Raw genomic sequence first — 14,939 nt, forward strand, 5'->3', positions numbered from 1 at the left:
CTTCTCAACATAGTTAATTAGTTTTGGTGGAGCACTGCACTGATAACTAAGCCTTCAAGTTCTGAAACCCAAGCTGGACCTAAGTATCAGTGGCAAGCATTGCGCAGTCCAAAATCTTCACCAGACCAGAAAGGTAACCCTGAGCAAGCTGGGAATGAGACAAACACTGAACAATAAATTACTTTCAAGAATCATACTCACAAGGTTTCAAGGTTGTCCAATCCATCAAAACAGTGTTTTCCTATGGTTTTTATTTTATTATTATGAAGATGTCTAAAAAGCAAAAAGAAAAACCAAGCATGAAAACAAGGGAAAGATTTCAGGTAATTTCCCATGTAAGGGGATACTTCTATGAAATCAAGATGGTGAAATGGTGAAGATAAAGCATTGCATGGGGGGGATTATGCAGTAGAATGTTGTTCACTTGCAGACAGAAACATTTCATCCTCATATGGGAAGAGAATAAAATAGATAGGTTGTCTTGACTGCAGGCAATTTTAAACCTTTAGTCAGTATCCAGAAGTCTGATAAAAACATGCTTCAAGTATATAAATCAAACTGATTTTTTGTATTAATCCTTGGAGATATTCAAGAGAAGAGAAGGCTCCAGGGGCACCTTACAGCTCCCCTTCAATAAATGAAGGGCTCCTACAGGAAGGCTGGAGAGGGACTTTTTATGAGTGTCTAGCAACAGGACAAGGGGGAATGGTTTTAAGCTGAGGAGAGTAGGTTTCGACTGCATCTTAGGAAGAAGTTCTTCAGTATGAGGGTAGTGAGACTCTGGAATAGGTTGCCCAGGGAAGTTGTGGATGCCTCCTCCCTGGGAGTATTCAAAGCCAGGTTGGATGAGGCCTTGAGCAGCCAAGTTTAGTTGTGAAGCATCCCTGCCCATAGCAGGGGGGCCCCTTCCAACCTAAGCCATTGTATGGTTTTGTCCTTTTAATCTCTCTGAAAGCTTTCCCTGCCAACCACTGATTTTAAATATTTATTACTGACATGAGAGGTCAAGAAAACCTACATTAGTCTCACTACACATAACACATCTGTATTCTGAAAAGAGTCCTCAGCAAACCTTCAGCAGGCAATACAGAGGGTATCAAATCTTGGTGGTGGTATAGGCTGTTGCTAGACAGCTGAGATAAAACATATCAGAACCCTATGCTCAGTGGTTAACAAAACTGTAACAGAGGAGAGAATTAAAGTGACCTGTGAAACACGGTTACAAATACTCACAGAACAACAAGACTGGAAAGGTTGGTAAATGCATAGTCAGGAATGTGTGTAATTTTGTTGAGAGCCAGTGTTAATGCCTGCAGAGAGGGGAGATTGCTTAGAGGGTAGATGGGAACTTCTGTCAGGCTGTTGTCATCCAACCAAAGGTGACGCAACTGCACCAGACCCTCGAAACTGTCTTCTGGTATGGCAGTGATGTGGTTAGCATCTAAACGCCTACAGTAAAACAGGAAGAACACCCACAGTAAGCTTGCAAACTCCAGATAAGGGGAAAAAAATAATACATCAATTATACAGCAATCAAACATGTTAATCCTGAGTAATTTAGATACATTTTTAGCTTAAATGTTCTTTATCAAAATAGTAAGTTTGAAGGTTCACTGCAGGATGCATGAACAACCTTTCAAGGCAAATGAAGAGCAAGTCTCACAAAACCCTGCTTCTCAGACACATTTTTAATTAACATTTTAACAAATCCATATGCTTATAACTAACTTTAAGTGAAATGATACCTCCACAGGCATCTCCCCCCACACAAACTCCCCAGCTGCTAATACTGGAGTAGTCTTTACATTGGTAGCTTGCTAGTCTACCAAGACTGCAGAAGCATTTACTCATTTGTATGCTGTGATACACTTTGTTTTGTGGTACTGCTGCACACCTGCTTTAGAGACTAAAATTATTAAGAGCAATTCTTGAACCAAGTCAGAGCTATGAATCATCCTGGCAAACACAACATTACATCACCAACTAAACCCGACGGATTTCTTTCACTCTTGCACCTGATCTTATCCAAATGCTCTACAATGCAAAACAGCACATCAGCACTGTTGAATATGGTACAGTGCTGGATTTACCATCACACTTCCCCCCCCAGATGAACTCTGACAGCAAACATTAGTGCTATTAACACACGTGGAAAGCCATTCCATCCTCTCTATGAAAAAAAATCACACCATGTGTGACTATTAGCTCTGCTACAGTTACTGGTTCACCTATACTATGGGGCTTCACAGCTTCTTCAGGTTTCAAAGTATTAAATAAACAAACAGAAATATCACCTCTGGAAACCTAGGAGGCTAAAATGCACATCCAGCTCTAGATGTGAAGCCCTCATGATTGGAGGCACAGGTGCTACTGTCCAAGTCTCACCCTGAATCCTGGATCCAATTGACAAACCTGATCCTGCAACTCCTTGTCTGATGGCTTGGCAGTGACAACAAAAACTCTCATGCAACATGAGATGTGCTTTTTCCTCACGCAATGTGCCCTAAACAAATTTGTTTTTTCATCTCCTACACTAGCAGCATAATTCCTTGGATAGCATCACTGGCAACCAGGGCATGCAAAAGACACAGGCTGGGACTAGCTCAGGTTTCTCCACACCGTGCCACATAATCAGATGTGCTGGGGACAAATGTGGGAAAACAACCATACCAAAAGTTTAACCTTGGATTTACACAGCCGAGAGCCCCAGGAAAGCATAGTGGCAAAGGATGACCAAGAGGAAGCAAAACACTAAGGAAGTGCTCTCCTTCACATGAGGAAAGGCCAGCAGTGCTAGCCCATGAGATGAAGAACACAAATGGACTGTAATTGATGGGAGTCTGTGCAGGGCTGAGAGCAACAGGCAGTGTTTGACTGTCCTCTGACCTAGACGCTGTCTTTTCTAGGTCGACAGCAGCTGAACCACGATGACTTTGCTCCAAACATGGAAGAGAACACCTTGCATCACTGCTTTGAGATGACTGGTGTACCAGCCACAGTCCATAGCCTGCTGTCTGGGGACACAAACAGGTATACTCTCTTCCATTAGCATCAGTGTTTGACGGGATACAAATGGGTTTGAGTTCCATTAAGCATTCACTGTGTTCCTAAAGCTCTGATCAGACATGCTCTTGAAAGTCTAGCTGAGGTAGTTTAAGAAGTCATTGCCTCCAGCCATTCGTCCCATCCCTCTCAGGATTGGCAGGGTAAACCAAGTGACTGTGCTGCATTTGTCCCCAGGCATAGTCACTCCAGCTTAAACAGAAGTGAAAGTGTTTCTGGACCCCAACACTGGAAGGATGTGCTGAATTCAAAGGGAGAAGACAAGCTTCATCAAAAACTACTGCACTCCATCTATTTCTGTAAGAGTCAGTGTGATGTATGTGGTTTACATATTTCCAATTATTAGGAAAAAGAGCCAGCAGCTGAATTTCCACGTAGCAGGAAGTCAGGAAATACATCCAATTAAGCAACAAATCCATCAGTGCAAGTGGGAAGTTACAGAACTGTCTGCAGTCAAAGGCTGAGGTGTCTTTAGCTCTACAGCTACACATCAAAGATCTAATTCCTACGGATCACATACTGGCATCCCTTTATCATTTGCCCCATGGTCTGACAGGTGTGCACACTACACTGTTTGAATGCTTTCAGGCTGCACTGAGACTGGAGCATTTCAGAGAAATTGTCTGATGATAATAAAGAAAAAATGGGGGATGGGGGAAGAGGGAAAAAGCCTGGGGCTCTGCTGCAGAAAACAAACCAAACCAAAAAACAACTAGAAGTTACCTGTCTTTCTTCTCTCTCCTGAATTCACACACCTCCCTGAAGATCAAAAGAATTATTTTCCAGTGGAATAAACATATCCGAGTCTTCTGCAACTAATCTCCCGGCCTCCTCCCCCCATCCCTCCCTGGATTTGCTCTTTAAGAGACAGCCTACTGGAGAGGCAGCCTCTGTCCCTCTGCACCCATACCAGTACTTTCACTGTACTCCTTGATAGATTCCGCTGACCCTAGCAGATTCTGGAACACACAATGAAGCCCCAAGCCCTGCTCCTCCTGTCCCACCATCTAAGCATAAGATGACCAGAGGAAGGATGGATGAATGCAATAAGGGAGTCAAACACTCAGACAGGGAGAACATAGAGGGTCATGAAGAAGATGATTTGCCTTCATCCCTAGCTAGCTTTGCCAAGATCTCTGTTCCCCAGCGCAGGCAGATGAAGTACCCAACTAATTCTGCATATTAACATAGAATCATAAAATCAGTAAGGGTTGGAAGGGACCACAAGGATCATCTAGTTCCAACCCCCCTGCCATGGGCAGGGACACCTCACACTAGATCAGGCTGGCCAGAGCCTCATCCAGCCTGGTCTTAAAGCACTTCTCATGATGGCACCCCACAGCCATCCAAGTCTCTTGTGTTCATCTCCTGCCCACAGCAGTAAAAGGCCGGAGGGGAAGACCACCAACAACCATTGTCATTGAGCAAGGAGGTTTGGAAGGTGAAAAGAGGACATTTCCCTGGCTCTGTCACTTCTTTGAAATTTTTGGCATCATCTTAATAAATGTGGTGTCTGAACAGAGCTGAAAGTAATTAGCAATGCCAAATCATGAAGGCAAAATCAAACAGAAAGACAGGACATCATGCTGTGATTATTTGTGTGTCTCACTCTCATTTACATAGCCACTTCCTGGTCTCCATGTCTGAAATGCACATAATGAAGTATTTTGTGAAGCAGCTGAAAAGCAAATCTAATATATTTGACAGCTCCCACAAAATATTACAAGAAAGGACCACACCTTTTCTTAAGGAAAGGCCTGGGATGATAGGACGAGGGACAACGGTTTGAAATCAGAGAAGAGAAGATTTAGATCAGACGTTAACAAGTTCTGCACCATGAGGATGCTGGAACACTGCAACAGGTTGCCCAGGGAAGTGGTTGAAGCCCCATGCCTGAAGATACCCAAAGTCAGGCTCTGAGCACCCTGATCTAGTGGAGGACATCCCAGCTGACTGTAGGGAGGTTGGACTAGATGACCTTTGGAGGTCCTGTCCAACCCACACCATTCTATGACTCTGTGATTCACTAGCTCAAATAACTAGCAAATACAAGTAGTATCTGTGCTTGAAGAGAACTTTTATAAAGACTGTCCCTTGCCATTAAAGTGTTAAAGATGATGACCTTCAAATTAAAGCTTGCAGCATGTACATTCCTTAATCTTTCAGAAGCTACTCCAATTCTAGCTTCCCTATAGGCACTGGCTTGTGACAGATCTTCACATTTTAGTCTATAAATTCAGAGTTCACTTGCAGAGCTGTCATCCTCACTTTTATTACCTGTCAGGTTCTCTCCTCACACTAACATTAACTCCATAGGAAGAAAGAGCACGAGGCTGATAGAAACCTCTATATTCAGCAGCTCTTACTGAAGTATTTGACATATTGTTAAAACAAGTGAAGAACACAGCAACTTAAAGGTCTTCAAACAATCAACTCAGCTTTAAGGTATAACTACTGTGAGCCCTAGACAGTTCAAATGAATCAAAGTTCCAAAGTCTACCACACCTACAGATGATTTTGTAATACCTAAATAAGAAAATATCATTCAGACCCCAGCATATTTCAAATTTCCATAAAGCTTTTCACCACAGAGAAAAAAGCAGGAGAAAACATTGAAAATTGTATTAGCTTCTGGAGCACAAGGAGCTTAACCCAAAAAACCCCAGCTTAATCACCCAAACTTCTCAGTGTTTCCTTGGGACATGCCAGGAGACAGCCAGGTCCTTTTCTCCTCTGGTCTCAGGAACAGTCCTGCTCCACACCAAACCACACAAGTAGGGTCACCTCACAGCCAGGCTGTGAAATCTGCAGCCAGCTATCATCCCAACTGATTTAGAACAATCAGAAACAATGGGGTGAGAAGTCGGGGGGAAGAGCTGGCACAAAGGTCAGTAGGGTGAGGGGGGAAGAAAAACAGACTGCATTTTGTACTCATCCCATAGTCTCTCAGGCATGTTATGGTCAACTCACATTCTCCTGGGAAAAACCACCAACAGCATGCCTGTGGCCATCCCTGTAGATGCTCCCCGCAAGGAGCTTGGCCACACTTCCCACCATGAAGCCCACCTGGATGTTGTGGATGTGAGATGCATCTCACAAATGTCATCTTGGTAACAATACTCATTATGAATGTACTGCCACACATTTTGTTAACACTATGTGCCTGCTTCCCTATCCAAGCCTTACTATCATCTGTGATCATACTTAGCCTTTCAGGCTTCAGCAACTGGGAAATTTTAACAGCCTTGTACTAACAGCAGCCGTTTAATGTTGACGTTAACAAAAGGAAAAAACATCACTCCCAACTCTTGTGTGAAATCACTTCTGCTCAATGGCAATCATTAAAGAACTTTGCTCTTTAAAGTGCTCCTTCAGAAACCACAATGAAATCACTCAAATAACACTGGAGTAGCTTTTTAGGTTTTGAAGTTGAGTACTGATAAGCCTGGTACCTAGGAAATTCTGCTACAATGCAAGGCAATAAACCCCCCATGTCAACAGAGGTACTTTAACACACTCGGCACATTTGCTCACTGCACCTCGGGTTGAGAACATCAATGCAAGGACTTGTTTGATTCAAAGACATATTTACAACAGCTCTCAGAAACTAGTCATACATGCCAAAGCTCCTTCAGCCACCAGAACTGGTGTACCAGTACACCTGTTCTGCCATTTATATGTTTAAGATGGTACCAGTCACAGACCTTTAGAATAAACCAAACCAGGTTGGAAGAGACCTTCAAGATCATTGTGTCCAACCCATCAACCAATCCAACCCACCCAAACAACTAACCCATGGCACCGAGTACCCTATCAAGTCTCCTCCTGAACACCTCCAATGACAGCGACTCCACCACCTCCCTGGGCAGCCCATTCCAATGGGCAATCACTCTCTCTGTATAGAACTTCTTCCTAACATCCAACCTGAACCTCCCCAGCGCAGCCTGAGACTGTGTCCTCTTGTTCTGGTGCTGGCTGCCTGGGAGAAGAGACCAACATTCGCCTGTCTACAACCTCCCTTCAGGTATTTGTAGAGAGTGATAAGGTCACCCCTGAGTCTCATAGGGCTTGTGTTCCAAACCCCTCACCAACTTTGTTGCTCTTCTCTGGACTCATTCCAGCAAGTCAACATCCTTCCTAAACTGAGGGGCCCAGAACCTGACACAGTACTCGAGGTGTGGCCTAACCAGTGCAGTGTACAGGGGCAGAATGACCTCCCTGCTCCTGCTGGCCACACTGTTCCTGATGCAGGCCAGGATGCCATTGGCCCTCTTGGCTGCCTGGGCACACTGCAGGCTCATGTTCAGCCTACCATCGACCAGTACCCCCAGGTCCCTCTCTGCCTGGCTGCTCTCCAGCCACTCTGACCCCAGCCTGTAGCACTGCATGGGGTTGTTGTGGCCAATGTGCAGAACCCAGCACTTGGATGTGTTAAATCTCATGCCACTGAATTCTGCCCATCTGTCCAGCCTGTCGAGATCCCTCTGCATACAAAGCTTGTTGCAAGTGACCCACAGAGGATTCAGCTGATCTTTATCTACGTGCTATGTAACTTCCATCGAAGTTTCTGATCATTCTGGTTTTCAATATTTCCCCCTTTTTTTTTTTTCTTTTAACATTACCAACTCCTTAAGCAAGCCCAGACAGTTAAAAGAAATAAAAAAATAAGGCTAAAAATATCCCAGAGATTCCTGAAGCTCACAAGAAATACTCATACCTCACTCTCAAGAAAACCAGAGCACCTTCTTAAGGGTGAACACAGCATAGAAAAAAATGACTCTTGTCACTCAGCAAGTAAAGTCCATGAGCAGTGTATTTAAACTGCTGCATATTTAAAGGTTTTTTTTCAGCACAAACATGCTCAGGACAGCTCTTACATGTTCGTGAAAAAATGCAAGGGAGAGAAGCATATTCAGCATATTTACGTTGGTGTTGGGTTTGCAGGGTGGAAAGAAAACGCGTGCGAGTTTCTTCCTTTCACATTCAGGGGACTACAGTTTAATCCTGCCGTTTAACACAGTCACTTGAGAGCTGGTCCCCTTCAACAACAGAGAACTCAAAACCAAAACCAACCAAGTTTGAAGACAACCCATTAAATTTGATTAGCTGAATCATAAAACTGCTAAGGTTGAAAAAGACCTTTAAGATCATGGAGTCCAACCGTAACCCAACTACCATGAACACCAAACTATATCCTGCAGCACCACATCTACACATTTCTTGTACACCTCAACGGATGGCAACGCCATCACATCCCTGGGCAGCCTGTTCCAATCCCTTGCCACTTTCTCTGTAAAGAAGTTTTTCCTAATGTCCAATCTAAACTTCCTCTGGCACAGCTTAAATCCCTTTCCTGTCATCCTATCACTAGTTATTTGGGAGAAGAGATCAACACCAGCCTCACTTCAAAGTCCTTTCAGGGAGCTGTAGAGAGCAGTAAGATCTCTCAGCCTTCTCTCCTTCAGACTAAACCACCCCAGCTCCCTCAGCCACTCCTTGTATGCCATGGTCTCTTCTCCCAGACAGCCAGTACCAGAACAAGAGGACACAGTCTCAGGCTGCACCAGGGGAGGTTTAGGTTGGATGTTAGGATGAAGTTCTATACAGAGAGAGTGATTGCCCATTGGAATGGGCTGCCTGGGGAGGTGGTGGAGTCGCCATCATTGGAGGTGTTCAGGAGGAGACTTGATGGGGTGCTTGGTGCCATGGGTTAGTTGTTTAGGTGGGTTGGATTGGTTGATAGGTTGGACGCGATGATCTTGAAGGTCTCTTCCAACCTGGTTTATTCTATGTAATTCTATGTAAACCACCTCAGCTTCATCAGCCACTCCTTGTATGCGATGCCCTCCAAACCCCTCATTGCTCTTCTCTGGATTTGATTTGGGTATTGGTTATTTTTTGTAAATACATAAGTAACTTGAGCTCTACAGGGAATCTTTCCTGAAGAACAGAAAAGCTGGAAATGCAAGGCTGTAGTAGGCAATGTGCTGCAGCAAATATTTCAGATGTGTCCTGACTGACTGAAAATGTCTCCATCCTCTCTCTTTTCATCTTTAGGCTGCAAAGCACGATTCTGCTCTCATTTCTTTCAACCCCACCGTTTGGGATTCGCTTGAGGTCCACTAGGACCCTTCACTGGCTGGGCCAAGCTAATTCCCTCACCCAGCAAATATAACCACATCCCAGTTCAGGACATTCATGCCTCCTGCCTTGTCCTGCCTCAAGCCTGCTCCAGCCTTCTGAGACAGGAAAGCAGACTGCAAAACTGGTTATGAGCAGACTTGGCTGAAGGAGCCAGAAGTGATAGTGGGCACCACAGTAAGTTACGGCTGACCACATGCATGGAGACACCCTGCAGCTCAGGCAAACACCCACAGAGAGAGAGGCAGGAGATATCACAGTGGAGTACCACACTGGCATGATCCCAGCACCCACAGTTTGGGAATCTGGCATAACAACGTTGCTGCAGTGCTTTGAACTACTGCTGCAGAACACTCTATTATTGCCTGCATGTGGGCATGTGTGCACATGTGCAGGGACAGTAACTCAGCAATTACAGTAAATTGTCTCTGATATGCTAACAGCTATTGACAAGGTTTCCAAAAACTAACTCTTGGATTTGATGGCAAATGCCTGCTAAAATTAAGAGCAATGAGGGGACTTTGAGTTTAAATGGCACACAGTTCTCCTTTCCAAAGCACGTGAAAGGTTCTGCTTGAATAACGTAGCTCCAGCATTTGTCACACACTTAGCACTAGAATATTCTGTGCTATGACTCAAACTTCAAATGTAGCTGGGTTTCTGGGGTGAATGAGAGCAGCCCCAGAAGCCACTGTAGTTTACTGAACCATTTTATAAAACCTCACATTGTGAGTTAAAGCTCAGGAAAAAAAAAAGTCACCTGAGTCAAGTATGTTCAAGCACTTGGAAGTGACCCTCTGAAACAGTTTTGTGGTCCTGCCAGGTCCTGCACAGGCTGCTGAAGCAGCACACCACTTTACTTCCTCCAGCTCTCCCTGTGACCTTTGGATCACCAATAAACTATCACCACCACCATTTCCAGATCTGAAGTACAAAGTACACCACTTCATTACCTTGTGATAAGGAAAATACACCATTGATGATGTGCAGTAATTGAAATGCATCAAGACTACTGATTACATTTATGAAGCTCTTTATTTGTTACATTTTCTGCTGGGCACAAGCTGGGCAACTCGTGCCTTCTGTCTCAGTAGTGCAGTCCCACAGGCCTAGATACCACAGCTCTTGCAATGTGAGAATACATCCTGCCCGACAAACTTCTCTGGTGTGCTAGACAGCAAGTTTCCGTCAGTACGAGTCACTCCTTTTGCTGAATTTCACCTCCATAAACAAGGACTCTATTCTAACTCTCTTTCAGAGGCCAGAGCTGGGAAAATAGCCAATATAAACAGAAAATAAAGAGCTGTCCTGTAGTATTCTGAACCAGGCTGGCTATTTTCCAACTATAATATAAACACTGTAGATCATGAAGCTCCTGCAACCATCTTCTTCATTTCCACCCAGGTATGTTTACTGGGCTTGTTAATACATACAGTGTGGCAACCACCTTCCTACTCAGCCAGAAACTGGAGCACATCAAGAGAGAAACTGGATAGTCCTACAGGAGCTGCAAACCAAATGATCATCAATACACTATAAAGTTTTATGAGCAAGTAATCTGTGTCTTTAAGGGGGGGAAAAACCAACAAACCAACAAAACCCTAAAGCCTACTTCAGAGCAAATTGGGAAACTGCCAAAAGAGAGTCAGTTAGGTGATGTTTAAACTTGCAGGTTTTGGATGGAGGTGACATATTTAAAAGGCAGAAGCAGGTTTTCTAACATATATTCTGCAAAGAGGTATTTGTTTTAGAGGAAGGTCACAGCAGCTTAGGTTCTTGAAATCCATTTTTGACAAAATTCCTTTGGGGAAAAAAAAAAAAACAGAAACACACAGCAACCCCCAACAAACCCACAACACAACCAAACACTTTTTCCTTTTAAAATGAATAAAGGAGCCTGCTGACACTGAAGTTTCCATGCTCAAGCACAAAATTCAGACTAGTCCTACACTGCTTTGCAGAAGCTGCTCCTCACTTTAGTAGAGGACATGCACAATGGCACTGCCATTGGATGAGTGATCCAATAAGCTGAAAGCTGTGCTGAAATTTAATAAGACAGAAGCATTCTGGTGAAGCAGACATAGCACAGGAAAAATGCTTTATATTTCTCCTTACACTTGCCTCAAACCCCTATTTATTCTCAAATTGCTGCCAATTCTAACAAATGATGGGGATTTTGCAATGCAGACAGATACCCTTCTTGGGAAGAGAGGGGGAGATCCCAAAGACTGATCCACATCAGTGCAACAAAACAAATAAACAAACTACAACCTTTCTGAGCTTCTGATTACTGATGACTTCCAGACTGGATTTGCCCACCTTCTTGCCAACAGCTTTTAAGAAATCATAGAATCAGTGAGGGTTGGAAGGGACCACAAGGATCAGCTAGTTCCAACCCCCCTGCCATGGGCAGGGACACCTCACACTAGATCAGGCTGGCCAGAACCAATTTGATTTGAAGTCAATTTGATTCTCACCAGAAAAGAAGTAAGAAGTAGCTTGCTATTTATTAACCCAATCTCCCCCTTTTTCATCCTAAAACTGATACATTTGCCTAGGAAGATGAAGCTCCCAGAAAGGCAAACCACACTTCAAATTGTTACTGTTCTAATTACAATGATGCTATGCCAAGTGATTATTCTGGTTCTATTCTACACTTTCACATACCATTCCATGATATTTTCCACAAGTAAGATGTCTGGGTTGGTTTTGGTTTTTTTTCATGTCTGTAACATCATCTCCCTTCAAATCATATTTAAAAATATATTAATACCTTTTTAAATGTAGGCTTAATTTATACATTACTTTTACTTGCAAAAAGGGGAGGGACAAAATGAAGGGAAAATTATCATCCAGAGCTGTAATATTTAAAACTTTAATTGGAGAAGAAATATTACTGTAAACAAGTAGAAGGGGGGGAGGGGAGGGAAAGAGGCCATTTCCATTGAAATTTTATGATTTGTAGACAACAAAAGTATTTATTAAAATAGTCTCTCTCTCTCTCTTTTTTTTTTGGCATCACAGAACTGCTGGAAGCCAGGAAGCAGTTGTGCTTTGGTTTTGTAAATAATTACTTAACAGTCATTCACATGATGTGAATGAAAATCCTTCAAATTACACGGTTTAATTTGAAGGATTTACTCTCCACAGTCTTTGCACAACGCAGACTGTGGCCCTCAGAACAAGGTGTTCTCTCTTCTACAGAGCTAAACCAAGAGGGAAACGTGGGGGTCACATTCACATGATGGGTGCATATGGAAGTCCTGCTTTTGGATCCACAAGCCTGGAAGAGTCCATGCCAACACATGGCATCAGAATCACCAAGGTTGGAAGAGACCTCAAAGATCATTAAGTCCAACCTGTCACCACAGGCCTCATGACTAAACCATGGCACCAAGTGCCACGTCCAATCCCCTCTTGAACACCTCCAGGGACGGTGACTCCACCACCTGGGCAGCACATTCCAATGGCAAACGACTCAGTGAAGAGCTTTCTCCTTACCTTGAGCCTAAACTTCCCCTGGCGCAGCTTGAACCTGCTGCTCTGAGCTGTGTGTCCCCATGTTTGCCATCACACAGAGGAGATGCTCTCAGGTAAGCAAGCCCAGCAGAGGCAGGTCCATGGGCTGCCCTGGGAGGTGGCCCATCCCTGTACTGTCCAGGTTCCCGCTTCCCAGTGGGATAATCTGCAGCCAGTCTTGTTCTGCCCTGTGCTGCTTACTGAGCTCTTTTCAGGTGGAAAAGGCGGGAATATCCCAGCAACTGCGAGAAGGCAGTGGCCAAGATCCAGGTGTAGGGAATGCAGAAAGCACCTCTGCAAAAGTTGCCCAACAGTTTGCAGAGCTATTTTGCCAAACTACTTTTTTTTGTGAGTGGGTTTTTTTTTTTGGTGGTGGTTGGGTTTTGGTGTTGGGGTTTTTTTTTTGGCAAAACTATTCCATCATCTGATGCAACACCGAAAGAAACTGGATCTCAGGCCAGAAACCTTAATTTTGGCACAAAGGGAATAGATAATCTGCCCTCACTCTCTCTGAAGATAAGCAGAAAAGAGGAAAATTTTTGAAGCCCTTCCCCTCTCCCCCTCTCATCAGTGATAAGCATCTACCACCTAGAGAGTTGTAACTAGCTATTAAGGTCTGATTAAGATGCTTTATAAAACATAATAAGCCATGAGATAGTATAAGCACATATGAAACATCTTATAAGCAACTAGCAATAATGGCTGAGGTGTTCCTAACTGTCTGTGTGATTTCAACACCTTCCAGTAAAACCAATACTATACATGTCTCAGGCAACACTTCTTCCCAGAAACCCCTTTTCCTCCTCCAGATACAAAAGACTTGGGCATGATTCATTTTTTGCACAACATCTTAAAATTGCTTAAACACCTTAGGACATGCAAGAAGGGTGATAAATGTTTAACTTCACCACCATGGCATTTATATAGCAATCTTCTTACCTGTTGTTTGGGTTTTGAAAGAGTTTGGATTTGGGTCACCCCACCAAAGATGACACAATTCCTTATGAACTTGGGAAACTTTGCTCCAGTTGTAAATGCAGTATCAGAAAGTCCAGGTACTAATGTACATAGACAATTAGATTTCAAACCTCTGTAGAATGAGGCAAACACCACGTGGCCTGCTGCCCACATGCCAAGGCCAGAGCTTAGATTTGTAGAGTTTTTAAGTTTGGCTTTACTGTTATTTGGGATATGGCACTTTTTGGTCCTTTTTTTGGGAGTGAAAGTGAAACCCTGAAGAACACCACAAGAATAAAAGTAAGAAAACTTACAAGGACTGTAAACCACTTAATCCTCTGATGGCCTCATTAGGTACAGTCTTCAGCTGATTGTTCTGAAGGGTTCTGTAAAAATCCACTGTGTCAGTAAAGCAGAATTTGACAATAATCTTTATCAACAGCAGAGGTGACAGGTCCTATTATGACTTCACAAATTTCTAGTGCACATGAGAACACAAGGAATGTTCAAGACCAGATACCCAAAGGCAACGATGAGACAAGAAAACGGTCTATTCTGGGTTTATTTACAACTCATTAATTAACTGCATCAATTTGCAGAGACTTAATATGCTGAAATTCCCCCCAGGAACTCCCTGAAGACTTTGAATAACTTAACACCAGCACAAATTTGCTGCACTGAGCGACATTTTATTCTGTATCTTGGGAAATCATCCCATAGGTGCTACAAAATACACAAAGCTCGGATTTTCCTTAAAGCCGCATCAGCACACCAGGCATTAACAATTCCATTGGCAAAGTGTGCTCACAACAAACCACCCCGGGGCACAACATTAAAAAAGACACAGAATGAAATTAGAGCCAAGCTGATTTAAGTTGGGTTTGGTTTTTCACACCCACCCCCCCCCCCAGCCTAGAACTTCTCTCATGGGACAACATACTGTTGCACGATGAGAACGTACATAACTGAGGTCTCACACATCAGGAAATCTTACTAGATTCTGGTGCACACTGAGGTAAAATGCAAGTGGATGAGTAAGTTAACTGTTAATTAACATCCAAGTCCTGAATTTTTGCAAAAACTGCCAGAATGTCAGGCATCTCCAAGGCTGAGTATCCCAGTGGAGGTACCTTCAAGAGACTTGATGCTCTTCATTAACTTTGCAACAACAGCACATGAAATCGTACTGCAGGTGGGCAGTATTTTCTTATCTGTACCTTGCTTATGCTGTCTACACTTGGGTTTGTTTTTACAATTTC

The 14,939-nt window shown here is 43.5% G+C and overlaps 1 protein-coding gene across 1 annotated transcript in view; it reads right to left on the minus strand.

Annotated features, from left to right (window-relative positions):
* LGR4 (leucine rich repeat containing G protein-coupled receptor 4) overlaps positions 1–14,939 on the minus strand; it is an 86,016-nt gene that overhangs the window by 16,336 nt on the left and 54,741 nt on the right. Inside the window, exons 4-6 of the mRNA XM_068147823.1 lie at positions 13,995–14,066; positions 1,234–1,449; positions 202–273 (exon numbers count right to left, since the gene is read on the minus strand). Coding sequence (XP_068003924.1) covers positions 202–273; positions 1,234–1,449; positions 13,995–14,066 — 360 coding nt within the window. The remainder of the gene's footprint in view (positions 1–201; positions 274–1,233; positions 1,450–13,994; positions 14,067–14,939) is intronic.

Source organism: Melanerpes formicivorus, unplaced genomic scaffold (assembly GCF_026170545.1).
Source record: "Melanerpes formicivorus ecotype bairdi unplaced genomic scaffold, bMelFor1.0.p_v2 SCAF_16, whole genome shotgun sequence".
NCBI lineage: Eukaryota > Metazoa > Chordata > Aves > Piciformes > Picidae > Melanerpes > Melanerpes formicivorus.